This window comes from Zosterops lateralis (assembly GCF_965231275.1).
Source record: "Zosterops lateralis genome assembly, chromosome: 4".
Lineage (NCBI taxonomy): Eukaryota > Metazoa > Chordata > Aves > Passeriformes > Zosteropidae > Zosterops > Zosterops lateralis.
Window position 1 is genome coordinate 47,346,673 of NC_139765.1, and position 23,269 is coordinate 47,369,941.

A 23,269-nucleotide genomic window follows, 5' to 3' on the forward strand; every position below is an offset into this window, starting at 1 on the left:
ATTAATACAGTAAAATAATTACACCACAATGTGACCACTGGACAGAAAAGTCTATGCAAGGTCAGATGACTTTGCATCATAGTCCATTGCTACTTATTACATTTGTAAAAATTTAATGCTCTAATTTAAACAAGAGAAAGTAGTTACATAAAAAAGTTATTTCTAAGTGAATGAGTTTAACATGTCATTTGAAGATTTGGTTTTTAAAAGAAATATCAGCAATAGTTGTGAGATTTCTGAATGAAATAAGAGACGCACTGATTTAGTAAATAGCCTTGTAAGAAAGATTCTGTAAAGTCTGAAGTATGATAATAAATTATACCTGCATGTTAAAAACTTCATCTGAGCTTTCCGACTGCCCAGTGATGTTGCTGACTTCAGCAGAAGCTTGGGATGACAGTGATGAGGATGAATACCGATTGACAGCTGGGTAACTCAAGGGGCTATTATAAGAATAATGAAATATAAAATGGTTAACTCTAATTGTCAGTCATCATTTCTCATGTGAGAACACACATGTTTATTAATCTTTAATTGGGGGAAGGGAGGGGAGAGAGAGAAAGAAGGAGAGAGAATACATCTACCAGCTACTCAAGGCTGAACACAGCCAGACTATACAAGAAGGCATGCATGTAACAGAAGCATTTATGGGTCATTTTCCATGTGTAGCAAAAGTATGTCATTATTAGTATTTAACTTGCCTGCGTCGTGGTATTACCCGGGCAGCATCAGGGCTCATAGAAATAGGTATGGAATTCCGGCATACACGAGGACTTCCATTTGGGAAATGAACAGGGCTAGCCTGTATACAGGCAGGAAATTCCTGGTGAGTTATTAAGAGAAGATTAATTAAAATTAACATAATATCATTAAGCATTTTAGAAGATACAGATATGTAGATAACTACATATAAATCTAGTTAGATGGCATTTTGGATCAGCTTGATACTTAATACGAAAAATATTTTAACTTTTCACTAATGATAGCAAAATGTGACTATTAGTAAAACATGACTACTTTTCTCTGCATGGTATGGGAAGTTTATATTTCTCTTTGCTTTGTGGTACTACAATAAGGCTACAAGCTGTAATGGGGTCCAACAGCCAAAAGATGTCACTGTTTGTTGCTTGGGGAAATGAACCAACCCTTAATGCAGCTGAACAGTCTTCTAGTCTATGCATGCACCTGCTCATGTCAGTACCTGTATTCCCAAGCTTGACTTCATCACAAAGAACTGATCCACCAGCTTTTTATGCAGAGGCCTCATGTCCTGTGGCACCACCTTCTCGTGCACCGCCAAGCCAAATTCTAGAATATGGGCCTGCAGAAAGGGAAAAAATATTTTTGATCTATTTTCTTTAAGCTCTCATCATCAATTAGAATACTGATTAAAAAAAAAAAAAAATCCAACAAAATGCACATTGCCTTAAGAACACCTATCTAAATCTCTGAAAGATCTGTAACCAAAAAATGCCTAAAGGACCAAAAGCACACAAGAGGATTTATCTCCTCTTCCTGTTCAACTTTCCCAAAGGTTTCACTTATGCAAATTCAACTCCAATACTAAAAAATACTGTGGATAACATAGTGAAAAATCTGACTAAATTTTACAAAGGCCACTTTACAAAGGAGCAGTTCTAAACCCTAAACAAAAGCCATTTTCTACACGAAGAGTTGTAAAAAGCATGAAACAACAGGAATGCTCAAATCCACCAGAGACTCAGTAACATATTTGCAATGAAGTCCATGGCCCCCTACCCCATTTCAGGTCCCCAGAGAGCTCCGTAAGTGGTGGCCTGATGTGTATCCTTGACACAAGGCATGACAGGCTTCAGAACTACAGTGCTAAAACTTTAATCATGCTCAAACTTGGTCACGCGCATTCAAAGTATCAAATTGGTTACACGAGGAATCAAGCTCAGATTTAAAAACAAAATATCTAGAGTGTGCTGTAATATCTTTGGATGAGAGCTGCTGGCTGATGTTTTCAGGCAGCCTGCGAGCGGGTACACAGCTGTACAGTGTCTCTGACCTCGGGTCAGGACTGCAGCACGTCCATCCACACACACAGAGCCATCCCAGCCCTTCCAAATGCTCCACATTAAATCAGCTGTGGGTGCCAGAGGGGGTTGACCTGCTATTGCTTGGAACCCACATTATTGTTACAGGAAGTTATTAACTCCAGTTTTGCATTGTAAAGACTAGCAAGATTAACTATAGCTTGAAAAAGTAACATTATAATGCAAATAATTATACATTGTCTCAGTGAAATTCAAGTGAGTTCAGTGAATCTATTCTGATTTGTACTGTCTGAGGACCTGTCACTTGGCTGATCTGACCAAAAGATCCCACAATGCTAATGAAAAATGCAATTTCCATCTTGCCAGATTCCAATACTGTAACCCTTTTTATTCCAAGCTGGCAATAAAATTTGAAACGTCAACATGCTGCATAGAACAAAAGTAGACAAATGCCAGTTAAAACAGTTGAAATATTAGTAAGATCTCTGATTTAAAAAATATTCAGCATTTTCAAATGGAAGCACTTCATATTTGAGGCTGGCAGGTCATTGGCTTATAAATGAATGGAGAATAGAATACTCATATGCTTAATTTGATCACTTTGTATTTATTTTACTGCTTACCTACTTTGCCAATTACCACTAGATATCTTTCATTGCAGTAAGATTTTGAATGCTTTTTTGCTCTTATAGCAAACTTTGTAATGAAAATATTTTTCTGTAATATTGGTAAAACACAAATATATGCCAAGCCATCAAATGTTTTAATGAAATAATATTTATTCTGTAGTAGTAATAAAAATTTTTGTGTAACTATTTGTGTATGAGCATGACAAGACAGACCTCCCACTCAACCTTTAATTTACACAAAACACTTGGAAGCAATTAAGGTGATGATAGAAAGGCCTAGGGAAAAAAATATTAACATGTCCCAGAAACCTACCTGCTTGCATAGAAAGTTACTCTCTACTTGGAATCTAACTCAGAAGACACTGAAGACCACCAATTATTAACCTCTATTATTTTTTATTTTATTTTTAGCTAGAACATCTGAGTAGGTCATCTTGTCAGTCTTTTCCCCACTTTACCTGCTCAAGCATGAGTTCTCTTAAGCGTGTGATCTTCTCTCCGTCTTCTGGATGGTTCAAGACGTATTCTTTGACAAAGAATGCCTAAACAGAATGAAATTACAAAGTAAAACAAAGTGAGAAAAACACACCATTTTTGTTTCTTTTTTTTTTTAAAAAAAAAACAGGTTTCTAGATAATATTTTCAAATGCTTTCTAAGTTCCTTTGAGCTGCAATAATTGATAATACATGTTAAATAAGTAATTAATTATATAGTCATTGGTGAAGACCATAGGAAAAAAAATGTAGCCACTAGTGAATGGATAGCTTTAAAATTTCAAATATGAAGGTGGTGAATAATTAGAAATAGCTTCTTCCCCATCAGAAGAGAAAAAAAAATACAGGAAAAAAATTAAAGAGGAAAAAAAGAGAAGAAGGAAGACGGAATCAAGAAGGCAGCAGATGGTCAAAGGACACTTCTTAAAACTTGGAAGTTGCCTGAAGGGTAGGAAGATACCGGTAAAGACACAATCACTCTTACCTCAAAACCAAATCTCCAAGACTGATTGAACTTAGAACTTTGTACAGGGCAGCAGAGAAAAGCAAGTGAAGCAGGGAAGAGCATTTACAGAGAACAGCACAGCAAGAATGGTAGAAGATAAGAGCTGGCAAAACAAGTAGACATATAAAGACTGAGAAATGGACATGCAAAGAGAAGAGTTAGAGAGAAATGGAAGAAAAAAAGCCCTCACAATTATTGCTAAGAGTTTTGATACTGATAAAACAAATTGCTGAAAAGTCCTATTTTAATATAGTGAGAGGCAGGGGGCAGAAGAGAATCGAAACATGAACACTGTCTAAGAGAGCAAGAATTACAGCCAAGGACAACAATAAGGAGCAAGCTAAAATCTTTGATATGCTTGTGAAGAATGGAAGCTGTGCAGAGATATTGAGCTAGCTCTGACTCTGCTAATTCAAACCAGACATAGTTCTGACATGACTGTATTTCTCCAGGGACTCCCTTCATGCTTCACTATGCTAAACAGTTTTGTTGTTGTTTAAAGGCAGTTAGGAAACACAAAAAATGTTACTTCTTTTCTTCAGTCTTACAATTTTCATAACACTGCAGTTTTGATGACAAATTCTAATACTATACCGGACTCAATTTTTTGTAGTGTAATTAAGACACAGTTTTACCAAATTTAACACTGTTGAGTGAACACTGAATCTCTCAGACTTTGAGACAAACGGACAGAATGTTATTCAACTTGACATTGTCAAAGGAAAAAGCAGCAGCAGACTAATTAAATATTAAGTATTTAATAAGACTATTAGGAGAGGGAGAAAAACCAAGTTGGTCTGCAAAAAGCCCCAATCCATTTTTTTTTCATTGAAGTTTCAAAATTCCACAGAATTTTGTGTAAATACAGCATCCCAAATGTTTAAGGTTCTCCTAAGGTGGTTCAGAAATTATAATAATGAGGAACAACTGTTAGAAACAAATCTAGTGTCAGACAATTCTAAATTGTACTTATTTTTTTAAATCCGTTTCCCCCCTCCCCCCAAAACAGCTTTTCTTAAAATCTTGGAAAAGAGATACAGGAAGGATCTAGAAAACTATAATTCTTCAAGATAATGAACTTCTTGTTGAGAATTTAGATAGATAGATAGATAGATAGATAGATAGATAGAATATACATACATATGTATGTATATTTTATATATTACTCATAAGTATATATATACATATATATAATATAGATATATGTATATAAAAGCTAGAATGTCAGCACAAAAAAGTAAATTTGCTAGTTAGCCAGAAGTATCTCCAATCCTAGAATAGGCAATGTATTATAATAATTTACTTATGATTAACCAGTTAATTGCAAATTTCCAAAAAAAATCACTGAAGAATGCAGGATAATTGTGAATTGAGTCATCACTGGAGTAAGTTTATGGTACTATCTGCGGCAAAATGGTTACTTCAATAAACCACATTGTTAACATTATCTAACCCAAAACTGCAATATAGGTATAATTATAACTATTATTCATATAGTACTTTCTGTCCTTAATTCGTACAGAGGAGCTGTATCTGAACAGGGAAAGAAATTGGATTTTTAATAAACAGAAAGTAAATTGCTTACCTCTTGGTATCTAGCAACTCCACCATTAACTGCTGCATCAATGACTCCATTTAGACACATTGTGAGAGGGTTAATGTTCTGCATCTGTCGAGTTTGACATTGACTAATCAGTGTTCTTAACTGCTGGTTCTTATTTTCTAAGACTTCAATAGCATTCTCAAGGGGACTCATTTCCACCTGAAACATTGAGTGAGAAACATTGCAAAGAACTTAATCTTCAGTTGAAAGATGGAATACATTGCAGGTAATTTTTGATTTCTTAACATAAAACAGTTTGATTCTATGTCCTAAAGTAGCTTAACAGAGAAAGTACTTTTCGGCTAGGGGAGAGATTTGATTTTATCATGTAATAAATGATCAAAACAAACAACTGTCACTCTTTTGTAGATTCATTATCTAACGTTGAATGATGACGCAGCCCTTGCTGCAAAACATTCACATACTTTCAGACACTAGTAGAACTCTTAGAATTCAGGATTAAACTGTCCTTGGTAACTACCTAAAATGGGCTTGGGGTCAGGGAGATTCACCAGTTTAAGGGTACAGAGCAGAGCTGAAGTATTGGTGAGTTAGTTTCCCCATCCAAAGTGAAGTTGACAATGAGACTTCATGGATCAGGAATTTGAATGCAAGCTTTGAACTAATATGATAATCAAGTTATAGTCAAAGGCAGCCTTGAGCACGATGTGCCTCTCATCTCTGAAGGGTGGGGAAGTTCTTTCACAAGTAGTGTGATCTGCCAGAAAAACCAAGAGCTGAACGATGGGAAGAGTACAGGCTTGCAGCTGCTATAATTTACTAAAACACACAAGCACAAATCTGAGTCATGACCTCATACATGCCCTGGAAAAATTATTACAGTTTACTTTTGGAAATGGTGACTATAATGGTAAAATGATAGTAAACTGAAGGTCTTCATATTAGTGGTCATATTAACCTAGTAAGGACTCAGCAGGCATGAACTAACAAAATTTCTCATGTCACACATTATTTTGATTTTACTAAACTCCACCTTTGGTTTTCTACAGGAGAATATTAAGAGGGTGAACAAATGACATTTTCCTGCTATTATAAAAGTAAAACACAACAGAGTTTTAGAGAAGATCAGTTGTACTATGGTATCTTTATATTTATTGAGATTATTCTAAGACTAGCTTTGACAAGAGGAAAAATAGTTGTAGAGGCTACAGACACTATACTCCAGGGCTCAGCAACTGACCAATTATTTAGAGATCTTTATAGGAGGAGCACTCCTCCGAATATGTCTGGAATCTATTTAAGGATTTTTTAAATACTAGAACAAGCAAGGAGAGGAAATTCCAATGTGTCGATAACAGGCTGGTATATTATGCCCTATTCCTACAGGTTCTGCTCAGTAGCTTGTGGCATTTGTTATAGTACAGGAACTTGGAGAATGTTTACTTTTCAAGGACACTGAAGGATACATTAAGCTATAGATATTCTAAGTATTAAATGTTGCATGGTGCTGAGTTTTAAGAAAGTAATTTACTGACATTAAATGTTGCCTTTGGGTGCCCATTATTGTTCTCAACTTCTTTTTCCTCAGCTGTTTAAATGAATCCTAAAGGTGGTTCTTAATAATACTTTTCAAGACAAGAGAAATCAGACAATTCAATATACTCTGTAAATAATTTTGTTGTAGCCACCTTGAGACCTTGGTCAAAGAAATTAAATACATGTAATAAATCTTAAAGTAGTTTATTGAATAACATATGATTAAGGAAGTAAACCAACCCACAATATGTATTGATATGAGTTTCATACTCACCACTTCACGTTTTTCTACTTCAAACCAACGAGATATTCCAGGTAAACTCTGCACCAAGATTAGTGTGGTTCTCTCTACCCATAGACTCTAAAATACACAAAACCAATTTATTTCCCTATTTGACTCTATATTTTCCTTAATTATTACCAGTTTCCTTCATGAACATCTTCACTAAAGTAAAACTATACATTAAAATAAATACTAACATTCAAATTCCTACTGAAATGTCAACTCCATAAGTCAATCACACTTGCTTTTCTCCTTACTTTCTAGATCCTACTACTAAGCAGTAATTTCTGCTGATTCTTCACTCTTAAGCTTTATTATATGTTGTCTCCAAATCTCCAAAAGTCACTCACAACAAAATTGATATTTTAATACTTCTTTTCTGAGCTAACATTTGAGAAAAACAAGAGTTCCGAAGCAGAACAACTTAGATCAGAGAGCATGATCAGGTCTCCTTTGAGAAGCCCTACTTGAGATTCCAGAGTCCACAGCTGATGGGATACTCAAATATACTACTGGTAAACACTTTGTGCAAGAGGTTTGTAAAATGGCAAATCAACACAAATCAACAGGATAGTGCTTAGACAAATATATTTACAAGCTGTACAGCTAAAACAAAGCCCAAATGTACATTAGAAGACAACAGTGACTCAATTTAGCTAATTTATTACCCTTACAGTTCTTCTAAATTCATAACAAAATTATTATGGGGTATCTCTTCTTGTCTGTCTGAATACCGGAATATGTTCTGCATCAGGATGTGCTCCAAGTGGGTCAGAATTAAAATTACACCAAAAGATGAATATTCACTGTGACATTTTTATTAGGAGGAACAGGAGGTATTTATCTATTGGGAAGGAACTATTGTTTTTCCCTGAGACAATCTCTAAGTTCAGAGGTAGTTTTTAGTCTTGGTAACACAGGAACAAGTCATTATGCTACAGTTCAGTCAAAACTATCTCTCCCTTGCTCTAGAGAGAGGTAACTTTAGGCAATCCTATCTATACCCTAGATTACCTCCTTTAACAATGTTTTCCCATCTGCCAAAGAAACATTTCTGAGACCACTTGGCTCTCTCCAGTTCTGCCTTCTATATATCACAGATGCAAAAAAACCAAATTAAAATTTTCACTCCTATTCACATATACAGCAAGACCTCTGCATCTCCCATATAGTTTTGATAATATTTTATTAAAAATAAGACGTGAAATAGTCAAACCTGAGATACCATCTCCTCTAGAGAATTTGTTGTACCACAGTCAGCTGAGTAACGCAAATGCAGATGATGTTTCAATAAGGCAGCTTTTGTTGATGTTATAAACAAATCCATAGGTCTTGCAGATCAGGAAAGGGCATGATACTTTACCTTGAATTCGTTTTCCTTGTCCTTGGTCCCTTTGTGAAATGGTCTGTCATATCGGAATCGCCAGATGTGATTTACTTTGTAAAAGCTCTTGATATTATCAGGAATGCCATCTCTCTGCAAGACTTCCTGGTTTTCTGGAATTGGTGTCACTGCATAAATCTGCAAATCTACATGTAAAGAGTTAAGGCTATCTCACCTTATTGAAATTAGCAAAGCATATTGACTCCTGAAGCATTATAGAAGAAAAACTCTTTAAAAAGCCTGCATCATAAAATGCTTTTATACTATTAATGGTTTGGGAAAGGAACCAGGGAAATTTTTTGATTGTTTGAGATTTCTTTGTACTGTTTAGTTAAAAATTTCATCTTTATTTTTGAAAAAGAGCTACTTGGAATAGTACATAATGGGATTTACTCAAATATATACTTACACAATATGTCATGCCATGCTAACATAATGTCGCATTGTAAGAAGTTAAATTACTGTACCTCGAACTGCTACACTATTATCACAGTGGTGATAGTTCTATAGGTATTTTTAGCTAAAGAAACAATGTCAATAACATGTCAAGGAATTTTTAAATGGAACCAAAATTACACAAAGAACTTCCACACATTATAATAGAGTGAGCTGGGACCAAATGTGGGGAAATTCTCACCTACCATTTATTTCAGTGGAGGCACCATGTGATTGAAATTGGCTATAGGAGTAGCTACATTTTTTAAAAGCATAGAAAATGTAAGTGCAGAGTATGGCTTTGTGATTATGTGGATACACTGTGCTTCTGCCTGAAAGATGGTCTCATCTGGCTGATTAGCATGTTGCATAGCAATGGCATGTGGGAACTCATTCAACATTCGCTGCTGGAAGGCCTCCAGCCTTTCATAGTCATGTCCTCGGCAAACAAATTCCTTATTCTGAGTGGAATAAGAAAACAAAAAGCAAGAGCAAGTTGCATGAACATAATTAGGATCCAAACACACACTCTTAAATATAGATTTTCCAGGCAATTTTTGCATCATTTAAAGAAGGTAAAAAATAAGAAACAAAAGGCAAGAATAAAAATAAGGAATATAGAAAGAACAGGTTACTTAGAAGAAGGAAATTTTATCATATAAGTTATATTTTATTCAAAAGTCTGGAAAAATGTAATAATTACACTTCAAAGTTTAATAAAAATCTGAAGGGAGAAATTTTTCTTAGTGGATCAATGTATGCAATTAACATGATATATCAGACTGTATAAAATATGTAAAAAAAAATAAACCAACAAACAGTTAAGACAATTAAATGGGTTTGAAGTCAATTCCACTAGGAACTAAGAAACCTTGTTCTGATGTTATACAATTCTGAAGAAAAACATTGCATAAGAAAATTATAAAGGCATTCAATTTGCCTTATGCTGTAAATGTTGATCAGTTATCAGTCTGGAAAATGAAAATGATCCAGTTTTTACAACACAAAGTAAAAGAATGCTCCTGGCATTGAATTCTGAGAGTCAAGACTTGTCATGGGAATTGCTACAAAAAAAACCCTGTTACAGTATTACTGTTCAACTACAAATTAAAATGTGAAAGCTTTATTATGAAATTTAGTGTTTATTCCTTCTACAGCAAACACAGCCAGATTTACTAATTGCTTTGCATTAAAAAAATTTAAATCAAATGTATTAAGTCTGTCCTTGTTAGTGTTGCAAGTATAAATCTGTGCTGTGTATGTTTAACTTGAAAAATTCATAAGAAGATGGATAAGCACTGAAAGACCTAAGGTTTGTAAGTACTGAAGTGTTGTGCAACTCCTTCCACTACTTTTACTTCATCGGTTAAATTCTTTCTGATTATTTTTAAATTGGTTTATATAGAAGCTATATTCAGATGAATATTAGGTAATATCAAGAATTATCTTCCCATAAGACTTTTTGAGCATTGCTTTTAAAGGGGAGAGTTTCATGCTATATTTACCAGTTAGAAATTTTCCCCATCACTAAGGCAAAGATGAATCAGCTTTTTAGGCTTCCACCACGTAAAGGAGGTTCCTTCATCACTTATTTTAATTACCACAGGAAGAGGAGCTTGGATTATGATTACAGCTGCTCCATGAATAAGATGGATTCTGTCCTCTTCCCCAGGTGACAGTCAATGCAGCTAAACTACTGCAGACTGTGGAAGAGGGGAATAATGTAAACACCGCCAACATTTTCAAGTGCATTTCAGTAACTTCAGAATTCCAGATTAACAATCAAGAGTATAAATTTATTATTTTTCAGTTTTAGTACATTAATAATCAATGAAATTCAGCATGTGGAATTTCTAAGTCATTAAAAAAAAAGAGCAACATGGGAATGTAATTGCTAAAATGCTTAGTTGCTGATTATCCCACCAGCAATGGATACTACTTCTGACAGCCTTTCTCTTACCAGCAGAAACAGAACAGGATAAAGGGAACAAGCTGCCATGAACCATTGGTCTGTGGAACAGTGTAGGTGCATGGTTTCCAACATAAACATGAATATTATATTTCTGTGGGACTCTAGAAGCCTAGCATTTGTCTTTTCATTAGTCAGGACCTTTTCTTAACCATGAAACATGAGGGTAAAGAGTTTCTCAGGATAAGGATTTGTATATGGTATGAACAAATTTTAACACAGTGAAACTGATTATGAACAACAGCCTTACTGCATCCTGTTTCTTTTAATTTCACTTACCCTCAAGAAGAATGGGAACTTTTTCCCATAGAAACCAACTCTGAAAAATTCTGGCTCCAAACGCTGTTGATCCATGATTTTATCATACAGAGATGCTTCCATCATCTGTGTGAGATTGTGAAGAAATGCCATTAGTCTTTTTTGAAAGTGTATTTTTACCATAAGCTATCACAAAAGAGAGTGCCTTTCACCTCTGGAGTAGTGGAATTGCAATGTATCTCTGAGCAACAACTAGGACATCCAGAAGTTTCTGAACACATCAGATTAAGTAATTACACCTCTTAGTGATCTCAAAGTTTCCAAGGATTAAAAAAAAATCCTTTAAAATATGAAGTCCCTATATTAAAGGGTCAAAATAGAAAGACAGTTTGAAACATATGACCGAGTAATCTCCTAATCACCCAAACACATGGCAGTAATGCGGTCAGTTAAATCGGCAAAGTCTAATTTCCATATTCAAGACAGTTGTGTCCAAATCATACCAGATTCCAATGATTTAAGCATCAAATATGGGTTCCTTCAAAATGTCACAATAGCAATTAGCATAATTTTTGATCAATACATCTGGTTTTTATTTCATTCATAGCACTGACACAAAGGGATCTTAATGCCAAAGTCCCCTTATTCTGATGATATTTTAGGCAAAGTTTTTAATACTGGAAAAAGTGGAAAAAGCCAAACACAGTCTTAGCCCGATTTTAGGTTATGCAGACAGCTATTTAGTATGCACATGATATCAACAGCTGCCTAATTATACTGATATGAGAAATCTCCATACCTCCATTTTTGGATTAACATCGATGGCACAGATACAGTAAAAGAATATTTCAAACACAAAACACATCCAGTACAATGAATTAAACATGCATAAACTAATCATTTTATTCACATGATGATAGCCAGTTTGCTTTTGCTTATAGAATTCTGCCACGGACATATCAAAATATATATGGAATAAGCAGATAACAGAGCGTCCAGCCACACAGCTCTGTGTTGAGAATTTTGCATAATGTTAAGCAGCTCTGGATTAAAGGGACTTCACTCAGTTCTAGCAGCAAGCATCCTACATGTACAGGAAATTTGGAAGGGAAGCTGTAATACAAAATTGAAGCAGGTAAGAAAAGAAGACTCAATAATCTTTAAAATACACTATCTGAAGGAATGAGAAACAATGCTTAGAGTTCTAAAATGAAAGAAACAACATGAAGACTGTACCAAGAAAGACTCAGTCTTACTATGTAATATTAAACAGACCTTATTTTTAAGCTGTAAATTTAAAAAAATGTAAAGATGTGCATTGCTTTTGGCTTTTCTTGCAATTACAACTGCAAAGACATGCTGCTGCTCCTAGTGAAGGACTGCACAGAGTACATTCCCTGGATAAAATGTAGGAAACTAAAGAAAATGAATTTGTATTATTATTTTTCTGCATAAGCATGCACACAAAAAGGATGCACTACAGGTAAAAATATTGGAAGAACATTAATTTTATAATGAAATAAAGCAACATAGTCTAGTGGAAGGTGTCTAGCAGGGGGGCTGGAACTAAATCATCTTTAAGGCTTCCAACCTAGACCAGTCTATGAAGACAGGATTTTCTCATTTTTCTTCAAAAAGCTCACACTCTTTTTCTATAATCCTTATTGTAGAAAAAAACCCCTCAGAGTAAAAAAAAAGATTTGCAAACGAAACCTAAAGACCATTCTGTGGTAAATTTAATTTTCTAAGCAATATTTTATAACCTAAATTAAAAAGCTTTTGGATTCCTGATTGATGAAAAGTATTCAAGTACATTACCCTCATCTTGCTGAGGTTTCTGTAGTCATAGTAGCTCTCATACTGTTCTGCGATTTTCCTGCATAAGATAATGCCATTTTCCCAACACTGCAAGCAAATAAAAGGTGTTCAGTGATTCAAAGCAACTGTCTGAAAATTTGTGATTTATTAGTGGTCTGTTCTATCTATACTAAGTCTTGCTGTTACTGAAAATATTTGAACAAACTGTCCACTAAACATGCTGATAGCTTCTGAGTAATACCAATGAATTCTTTGAAAAGAAGAAAAGTTCTTTGAAAATAAATGAAAAATACATTTAGGAATTTATTTAATTATATATTCTTTCTGCACTATGCACAAAATATAAGTCATTGCAAGAGCAACGGACAGCTCTTTTGACACTACAGGAGATGGAATCAACACAGTATTACTTTTACATTTTAAAATTGTACTTTTAATATATCTTCCTTAATTTTTCATGTTGTACAGTATTTCATTGCACCATGTTAAGTTCAACTATATAATATAATTACAGAATTGTTTGAAAAAACAAGATAATCAACGTCTTTTTGATTACATTTATTAGGCTTACATGTATTTTACACTAGCTACACAAAATTGTAATGCATTGCTTGTTTGTCAGTAAGACAAATCAGAGCACTATGTGTATATAAAATTTTAAACTACAGGATAATTACACTTGCTTAATTCAGAATAGGCATTTGCAGTAATGACAATGAACTGTCACTACTGAACACCAAAGAAATTTTTTTTTAAGAACTGGTATTGTAAGGTATAAACAAGGTCAACATGGTATTGTAAGGTGTAAACGTAACCTTTACAATCCTCACTTGGTCACACAGTGAATTTCATTAGCTTTATAAGGCTCATTTTCACCACCTTAAAAATGGGGAGAAATTATACCAACTTTTTATAAAGTGCTTTGACAGCTACAAAGCAAACTGCTAGTGAAAATTCTTCTCATATATAAGTGGGGGATTTCTAGGATACAACCACAGGATTAGAAGAAACATACTGCATCACTAAGTAACTGCTTAATCAAGCATGGACAAACACTTCCCCTCAATACAAGAAAAGAGTGCAACCCTGGAGCTAATATCCTAAAATCAATAAACTACCCTGTCCAGATCCACTCAGTAAAGTAGGACTACTGTACCTTTCCCCTATCAAAGTTTTGAATGATGGTCAGATGGAGACACTCCTTACGCTGCCACTCTGTTTGCATGGGGTAGTTGAGGAATTCCCTGAGCGGCCGATCAGACCACTCCAGCAGCTCATCGTACAGCAGGAGAGTGTAGGCAGCCTCTGCAAGACAAATTACAGCATGGCACTTATAACACCAAACAAATAAAACAGATAAACAAAGTACACAGAGACGTGAATGCTTTTCTTGAGAGGCACCTTTTTTAATCAGTAATTGATTTATTTTGAGTATTAGGCAGATGGTAGTGGTGGTTTTGGACAGAGTTACTATCTACGGCTATAACAAAAATAGCTTAAAATTTTCACACACTTAAAGTGGACTCATTGGGACAGTTCTCCTGGAGTCTGAAAATACAAAGGAGACAGAAACTAAGTAACCATTTCCTGTTCTAGCCCCTGTCTTCCCTACTGCTAAGGAGAAACTCAATGACTCTGCTGTCTGAACAAAGGACTGGAGGATGAGGAACATCAGTAGTGAAAGAGGAAAGACACAAGACTGTGGACACAGTCCAAAAGAGATCAGAGCTGGGAGGAAAACAGGGAGGCAGATGTGTGCTTAATAGAATCCACTCCTTCCATAGAGAAAGAAACCCCTGATAGCTGAGCCTCACCAGCTGGCTGTAACAAGCAATTTAGAAGTGCAATATTTTTCTTTTTAATTTTTAATATTTTATTTAGTTTTTGGTTTGGCAGGAATCAAACTGGTTGTTGGTTTCTAGTCAGAGAGCTGTATATTAATCTTTACATTAATCTGTAGAAATTATCTGAGAATATAAAAATTGTTATTATTTTAACTATAATTTCAGGAATGCCTCAGAAACAGTGCACTAAAATATTAATCTTTCTTTTGGAAAGTCAGACTTTGGCAAATTACAAAACACCAGAATTACTACTGGCTATGACAATTCAATTTTGCTGAGCATATGCATTATTGATTTCCAAGTTAGTATTCAGAGTTTATGTTTCCACTCCCAGGACCACTTTGCATGAGTGAGTCGGTACAAAGATGGGCCATGTTCTGGAGATGCATTGCAATGGAGAAAGAAGTTCCCTACTGGACTTACTTTATTGCAGATTTTATAGGTTGTACATAAGGCAAAAAAATAATGACAAAGTACTAAAGTACTTTTTGTGCTAAGCTAAGTTTGCCCCAGACAACCATATCCAACTTCTGCCTCTGCCAAATGAGTTCCTGTAAGGCAGGCTTAAGCCAAATTCTACAGTATTTTTTCTAGCAGTAGTGTTCCTCTACACGTGCAACTAAGAACCTGTGGATGAAAAAACATCACTGCAGCAGATATTTGTGGCAGAGAGTGCCTTGAATCCCAGTGTTGTAAAATGCTAAGCACGGTGCAAAGTGATGCTGCGCTGTGATACATCTGTGCAAGGAAAAGAGCTCAAGTAGCACAGACAACCTTAATTCTGGCATCCCACTCAGCAGCTCTCAGGCTGCTTGACTGGTAACCACCTTTGTCATAGTTTCAAGCTACATTTTTGTACTCTAGACATGAAGCACATCTATATAAAATTTTTAAAAATTCATTAAGCTAATAATAAATCCTTCAAAATCATAAGGAAGCAAAAGCTAGCAGAACATAACTAGACGTTCAGGATAGCTCACCTTAACCTTTCCTTTCTAAACTCGGCATCTAAGTCTTTCACTCTAACAAAATTTTGTCTGCCATAACCATGTAGTTTTCTCAAATTATTATAAATTTTTACAGACGGTTTCTAAAATAAGAATGACCATACTGGATTAAAAGTTTGAAGGGTTCCTCCACCCAGCATCCTTTGTCTGGCAGTGGTCAAGAAACAAATAAAATACTGGTACTTCAGGGAGAGGTCTGCAACTACTGACTTGGACCAAAGAACTAAGGAGAGATAAATAGGGTTGATTCATGATGTGGGAAATTCAATTTAAACAGGAAATATTCAAAACACTACGTATTTCTAAGGTGGAGAGGTAAAAAGACAGTCTCATTACAGTTCTCCCTCTGTGACTGAGGGGACACAAGGAACCAGTGCATTTATGTGATTCAGACTCAAGAGAGGTATATTTATAGCTCTGAGTGCTGTGTAAATAAAGTTTTGAAATAATGTTTTGTATAAAATGGACTTTTTTTTCTGTTTAACAGAACAGTTTTAGAAACAGTCCAAAAAATCATACTATGGCAAGGAGAGAGAAACCATTTCATCCCTAGGATGAAACTATGCAATTAGCAAACTAATGCTGCATCATGTAGGAATGCTGCTGAAGTATCGAACTTATTTTCCTAATCTCAAATTCTCTAGACCACCTGATTTACAAAAGTCTGTATTGTCTCTGATAAGGTAAGGCAATAGACTACACTGTGAGGAAGGATGGGACAGAAGGGCTTGTGGGTATGATTGCCTGGCAAGAAATACTGGAGATGTAAAATCTGTGAGTGAAATAGAAATGAAAGCCAGCACTGAGATGTGATCATGGCAGGCAGGAAGATGGTGATTAGCTGGAGATAGATTGAGGGATAGAAACAAAAGGACCCAAAGATGTAGCCCCTCTCCTCCCTACCACAGTATCAAGGAAAAAGTAGATAAGAAAGTAGTCTTTAGAGTTTAGAATATAGGATGATATAGTAATATAGTAGTTCTCATGGGCTGTATGCAAATTCGTAGGTTTTGTATCTCGATCCAGTTGGTCACTGTAAATTAGAATATTCGACACAAAATGAGATATAATGTATTGCAACAAGGTCCTCGCTCTCTTGCCTGCCCCATCTCTCTTTCCGCTCTTACCTGCCCCAGCTCTCTTAGCTCTTTTACCTCCTTTACACCTGCTATCTCCCTTACCTCCTACTCCCTTTCTCTCTCCCTCTCTCTTCAGGGCTTCCCTTCAGCCAAGGCTGGTGGCTGAAGGCAAAGCCCTTTTTACCCAGAACCCTTGCAATAAAACCACGTGTTTCTAGAATATCTGAGGTCAGCAGAGGTCCTTGTCCTCGCCGTCCAGGATGCTCCTACACTACACAAGTCTGTTTTCTAATTATGGGTGTGAGACAAGTATTAATTAACGCTAAAATTTTTTTAAAATAATTAAAAAAAAAAAAAAAGAAATAAAGGAAGCGGTGAAATCCACCACAGCAAAGAAAGCAAAAATCACACAGATTGATAATAAACACACAAGAAATAGAACAAAGTCCTGGAAATAAATTTTGAGCAAAATACTGGTAAAAATTAGAATGGATAGCAAAACAATTAAAAAAATTAGGTTCATATCACAGTTGGAGGTAAACTGGACACATAGTAGTATCCACTGCATAAAGGGAACTCAGCACTGCTCAAAGAGTTACTAAGATCTACTATGCAAAATAATAGCCTGATACAAAAGCCAGCTGTGGCAAAGAGACTTCTTGATTATCAAAATTCTCTTGTGACTCACTATTGCCAGGTCACATGAGGAAATTAGAATCTCTCCTTAACATAGCCTGCTATCCAGTCTACATTTAAATCCATGAACTGAAAAGGGAGTGTGGAAATTCCAAGTGAACAATATTTCTTATGGATAGCAAAAAAGCATAAGGAATGTTGCTGTGACACCAGGAACCTGTAAGCTGTTTACTAGTGACCCCCAGCCAACTAACCTGCTTTTAAGAAGGAAAAAAATCTATAAATTTTGAACATATGCAATTGCAAACACTTGGGAAAAGATGGAGGTATTACAAGGTCAGTAAGATAGTCTGGCAAAGAGAGTGTTATTTAAAAGGATACTGATTTTGTATTCTCCAGCACTTATTGATCGCATGTAGTTTCCCAAATGAAGTGCATGTTAAGCTGTATAAACAAGAGCCATGCACAATATCTTCTTATTTCTTCATGTAAAAGATAGCAACCAGCCTTGTCACAGAATAAGAGAAATCTTGGACAACGGTACTGCAAATGTGATATGTGAATATTTAGAAAGACATCATCAAATTGCAATACTTTTCACAAATTTAGGGTCTAAAAATGAGTAAATGATATGGGTATTCCTTTCTTTCATTAACCCAAAAATGAGGTTCTGAAATACGGCTGTGTGGAAACATTTCACCAAACAGCTAGCCAGGAGCATTACAAAAAATGTATAGTAGGCCCAGATACCACTAAATTAACTCATAAAAACTTCCTCCAAACTTTAGTCCGTTTGGAGTAAATGTGATATGTGACCATATCACATTTATTGCTAGTGGGTATCAACAGAAGTAATTTACATTCACCATGGCTCAGCAAATAATAATGCTGTGGGGCTGAAAAAAGCAGTATTTTGAGACATCAATTAGGCAAGGAAACTCAGCTGTTGCCTTGGTTGGTATGCACTGCACTGAGGATACAGCTTAAAGGGTTGCGAAAGACTGCAAACCACAGACCAGTCCTGAATGTCTTTTCCTAGTTTGTATTCAGTTACCTGTGAAGTTTTGTGCTTTCAGATGTAGGTCATAGAGCTTATGAATATAGCGAATATACATCTCTTCCTTGTTCAGCTCAGTCTTGTAAAAATTCTGAAATAAAATTGAAATTTGTAATAAAATGTAGCAGTTTATAAATTTATGGTAATGGTTACAAATAAAATACTTTAAACATAATATGCTAGAAATACATGCATAGATTTTTGAAACATTCTTTATCTGTTTACAAGCCCTAAAACAAGGTATGAAAAAGTTACAGGAAGAGGAGCACAAACCTACAGCACTATTCACAAGTAATGCCACATTCAAAATGGACATGCAGCTGAAGTCCTCCTGCTAGTAGACATACTCCATGTTCAGGATAATCTGCTCTGGTTAATAAAAATTTTCAGGCTACAAGATCTAAGTACTGGTTCTCATTAGAAATTAACAATTTCTGTTCTATTATTTAAATTGCTATTTTGAACTCTAAGCAGTTTTTCTCCAAATGTACCGTATTCACATTCTGTGCCATTGTTTCCTAAATTGAGTTATTATCAAGGAAAAAGGTGGGAGGAACACTATGAAAACATAAAATTAAAAACTTTATAAAAAATATTTTTTAACTGATTTGAGAAACATTAACATTAGTTGTCTTTCTGTTGTGCAAGAATATTAAAAATTTCTTTGAAAATTATTAGGATATGAAAACCACCTTAGCCTGTATGAGTCACTGAAAATCCCATTAAAAAGAAATATGGTGTTTTGGGAATTTAAAATATTTTAACTTTCTTTTTGTACAAATCTTGGATGATTTGCTAATAATAGATTAAAAACTCCTTAGGGATGAAAATAATCCAGGTGCTTTATAGAATTCAGATAAAGCTAGATATTTTGACAGCAAGCCAGCTGCTTTATGGCTTCATAGCCATAAAGTACGATAGTAAATATCATCCCTATTTAGAGCACTATTTTCCTACTGAAGAAATCCTTTGTTCTCTTATGTATAAGTGCTACTTAGAAGTGATACCAAATTGTTTCACTGACGTCAAAAATGCAGAATTACAAGTCAGCTTGTTTTGGTTTTTTTCCCTCTGGCTAAAAATACTGCTTTTCAAAAGATTAACCATGAAAACGGAAGCTTTCCAAGGTTAACAGAAGTCAACAAACTCATCAGCGGAAACTGGCCTAGAATCAAAATGCATCTTGTAAACAAAAATGACATATTTTTCATACTATGGTTTAGGACTGTTGGTTTGTGGTAATGGTGATAGCATGACAACAGGAGGTCTCGAGCAGCATTTCTGTATCTTCTGCTAGGGAGAGAATAGTCAGCCTGCAGTATTCACAAGATATCCCATATTATAGGCTATAAGAGCCAACTTGCATCAGTTATTGGGGAAGAAAAGAAACAAGAGAAATCAAGAGAAAACAAGTTTTGTTGGGCTTGGGAGAGGAGGAAAGGCATGTTTGTTTCTACAAACTCAGAGACTAATTAAACTTGGAAAGTTCTTTGCTGAAGTTTATCCAGTGGGAAGGGACTTTAAACTGAATAAAGCAGTCTTGGAGACCTTTCAGAATCAAGCTATGAAATGTCAAGGAAGACTAACTCCCTACTGTATCGATCTCAGCCTGGAAAGAGTAATCAGTGATCCCAAGTGTTGTATTACTCTGTCAAATTCCACTCAAATTGCAACAACAAGAAGCAAAGTATGTCCTATTCAAATGTATATCTATATAGTAGAAAATGCTCAACTGAAATCAAAAAGGGAAAGAGAAAGTATACAAACCAAAAGGCTAACAGTGCAGCCAATCTTTTTGCCATCCACTTCTCCCATTTTCATGCAGTCCCTAAAGCAGAAAGTAATGAAAGTCAAAAGGAATGCTGTTTATCCTCTTACAGTGAAGCACACCTCAGAAAACAGACATATTTGACTTGGCAAGCTGACTGAAATGATGGCATTTGGGTGAACAGGTGACCCAAGTAGCTAAGAAATTTCATGCCTCCTTTTGTAGTACATTGAATACCTCCATTGTCAAGAAAGTTAATGTTTTCTTTCTGGCTTTGTCATTACTATGTGACCTTTTTTTTAATCACATAGGAAAAAAAAGTAGCCAGCATAACCATGCTGAGACAAAAGAAAAACAGGCAGACATCACCACGTAGTCACTAGAAGAAATTTAGCATAACGTTAAAGCGTTCTTGCATACATGAGCTGAACAATTGCCCCAAATATTCTCATAACAGCACACCACTGTTTTGAAAGATTGGGAGTGCTAGAGGTTGCAATCCAGCTGATCCATGAAGAGAAATAGCAGTGCCATGCTTCTAGAAATTAAGAGATCAGTCTCTTTACTGATGAAATAGCTTTTCTTTCAAACTATCAGTGATGACAGCAAGTGCAGTACTAGGTCTCACCATGTGTCCCTATGGGAATCAGGGAGAAAACCTTACACTTAAGCTCTAGAAAGTCCTACAGTTGGTGTCAATAAGGAGGACTAAGCTGAAACATGAAGCCTCTACATGGGCTCACAATTGACAGAAAATTGCTTTTAGTCTCACATTCCTGAAAGAGAGTACATGCCTCTTATTTCTCCTTTGATTATGTGGTACAGTCAGATGTGAGGTGTTCACCCAGAGATCATGTCTTTGTATACATACTTACTGTGCCAGCTGACACTGCAACTAAGCATGATTGACATAGTGATAAGAATTTTACATATTGTGTAAAACAACTGTCAGGTGATTAGTACTGAGATCTGTGTCTTCAGACAGACTTGAGTCACCAACCTACTGCTAAAAGTTACTACATTCCCTGACAGGAAACTCAAGCATGCCACTGGATTTTTTATACCATGAGGAGTCTACTTGTTTGTTTTCATCTTGCCAGTTGCATTTTCTTGTTGACGAAGCAGCTGCTGTCAGAGATCCTGAGCACTTACAGCTGATGTATCACAGTTTGAGCAAGATAATTGTATTTGTTTCCTAATATTTCAAACATGACAACCCTACCTCTAAATTGTGATAATCGCTCACCTGTAGTCCAGGAGCCTCTCCATGAGGCGAGTCACAGTGGCAATTAATGAAACGCCACTTTCCCTCCATGTTTCCCGCTCAATTTTCTTCAGCAGACTGAAAAAAAAAAAAGCCACAAAAATGTCACTGTTTATTTTTAACTGTTACTATGACAACTTCTCTGCTTTTACCAGTACCTTAACACCTTAGCAACATCTTTGATAGATAGATTTTCTTTTACAAATACCCTCCCAAGAAGCACCGTTTGCAAACAATGTCTTACCTAGGATAAGGACCAAAAAGTGGAATTCTAATCCAGGAAGCATTGACAAAACAAACGATTTTTGTATTAGCTGCATCAGGTAAAAATATATCAAATACCTAGTTTTCAGAATACATTAATATCCCAAAGACTTAACACAACTCTTCCATAAAATTTATATATTCACTTCATGCTGATATGTCAGAAAATGTGGAATTAAAAGGTGTTCCTAGAAAAGAATATTCATCAGCTCAATATATCTTCTCAATTTTTAAAAAAGATTCTTTCTTTTCTTTTCTCTTCTCTAATATCTCAGTATGCATGAAATTTAGGAATAGAGGAGGGATTTTAACAAGATGATTCCCTCTCTTCACTTAATATTTCTGAGAACATACCATGCACATGTACAATTTCATTAGCTTAAAGTGCCATAAGATTATTTTATTAAAAACAGTTGTGCCAATGCAAATGCAGATTACACATTGAAGTGGACAGATTTCAAAATGGTAATGTAAGTGGAGCTGTCAGTAAAACTATACTTAATATAATTTTCTTTATTGTTATTATTCTTTATATAATTCTGCTACAGGCAGAAATTGTTTTTCATTGCTTAAGTTTATCAAATATTTATAATTTAGGCATGAATTTCCCACATTTTCTCTATAAGAATGAGCAAGGAAATATTTATCTACAGAGCCGTGTTACTTTTATGCCGTGGTTCAGGAGCTCAGGTGGATGACATGCCCAAGGAGATATTTCAGCAGTCTCCATGAAAATGCACTCAGTTATGGTTTATTTAGAAGCCTCTGAAAATTCCCACATCCATGTCCTTAGAGCTTTTAGAGAGTTGTTAATAGCATTGTCTGAATCTTCTTGTCTGCAGTGGGCAAGCTGTCAGTGCCACTGACCCTCATCTACCCTGAGCATGCTCAGTCCCTAAAAACTCCTACATCCAAATTTCAAACTTATACCAGCACTCAGGAACTCCCACATGCCAACTGCACTTAGCTATACACTTCAGCTCTGCTCCTTACAGGCTCAGGGATGTCACAGATGCATTTCTCCAAGCAAATTTGACCTAAATGAAGCTGTGCTCTGCTGGAACTGAGGAGGAAATACTGATCTTCATTCTGCACCCTTATATGAATGTTAAACTCACTGCATCTCTTAAGGAGGCTGTCAGACGGCATTCCCTCACAATCAGAGGCTGGCTATCTTTCATTGCTAGCAGTCAGATGACAAGGCCATCCCCAACCAGAAAATCCTGAAGCATTAAGCTGGCACCTCTATTTTCCATACAGAATACACAGGCTATCTTAATTCACTTTTGAACCCCTTATGTTCCTTTTAATAGAAGTTTTTGTGTCTAATAAGAAATAAAAGTAGAGCTTGTCACATTATTAAACCTTGATTACTGCAGGGATTTTCTGTTTCTACTTCATTTTAACCCTATGTTAAAAAGCAACATTTCAACCTAGATTCAACAAAATAATT

The 23,269-nt window shown here is 35.5% G+C and overlaps 1 protein-coding gene across 3 annotated transcripts in view; it reads right to left on the reverse strand.

Annotated features, from left to right (window-relative positions):
* DOCK4 (dedicator of cytokinesis 4) overlaps positions 1-23,269 on the reverse strand; it is a 235,556-nt gene that overhangs the window by 13,570 nt on the left and 198,717 nt on the right. For 2 of the 3 annotated variants that reach the window (XM_083859833.1, XM_083859831.1), the window contains 14 exons: positions 21,535-21,630; positions 20,288-20,348; positions 18,518-18,611; positions 14,054-14,202; positions 12,898-12,984; positions 11,101-11,205; positions 9,172-9,313; positions 8,397-8,563; positions 7,025-7,111; positions 5,236-5,412; positions 3,109-3,192; positions 1,202-1,321; positions 702-823; positions 323-443 (listed from right to left, as the gene is read on the reverse strand). In XM_083859833.1, the coding sequence (XP_083715959.1) occupies positions 323-443; positions 702-823; positions 1,202-1,321; positions 3,109-3,192; positions 5,236-5,412; positions 7,025-7,111; positions 8,397-8,563; positions 9,172-9,313; positions 11,101-11,205; positions 12,898-12,984; positions 14,054-14,202; positions 18,518-18,611; positions 20,288-20,348; positions 21,535-21,630 (1,612 nt within the window). Of the gene's footprint in view, positions 1-322; positions 444-701; positions 824-1,201; positions 1,322-3,108; positions 3,193-5,235; positions 5,413-7,024; positions 7,112-8,396; positions 8,564-9,171; positions 9,314-11,100; positions 11,206-12,897; positions 12,985-14,053; positions 14,203-18,517; positions 18,612-20,287; positions 20,349-21,534; positions 21,631-21,796; positions 21,824-23,269 lie in introns of all 3 variants that reach the window. The other variant, XM_083859832.1, reaches the window with a different exon arrangement.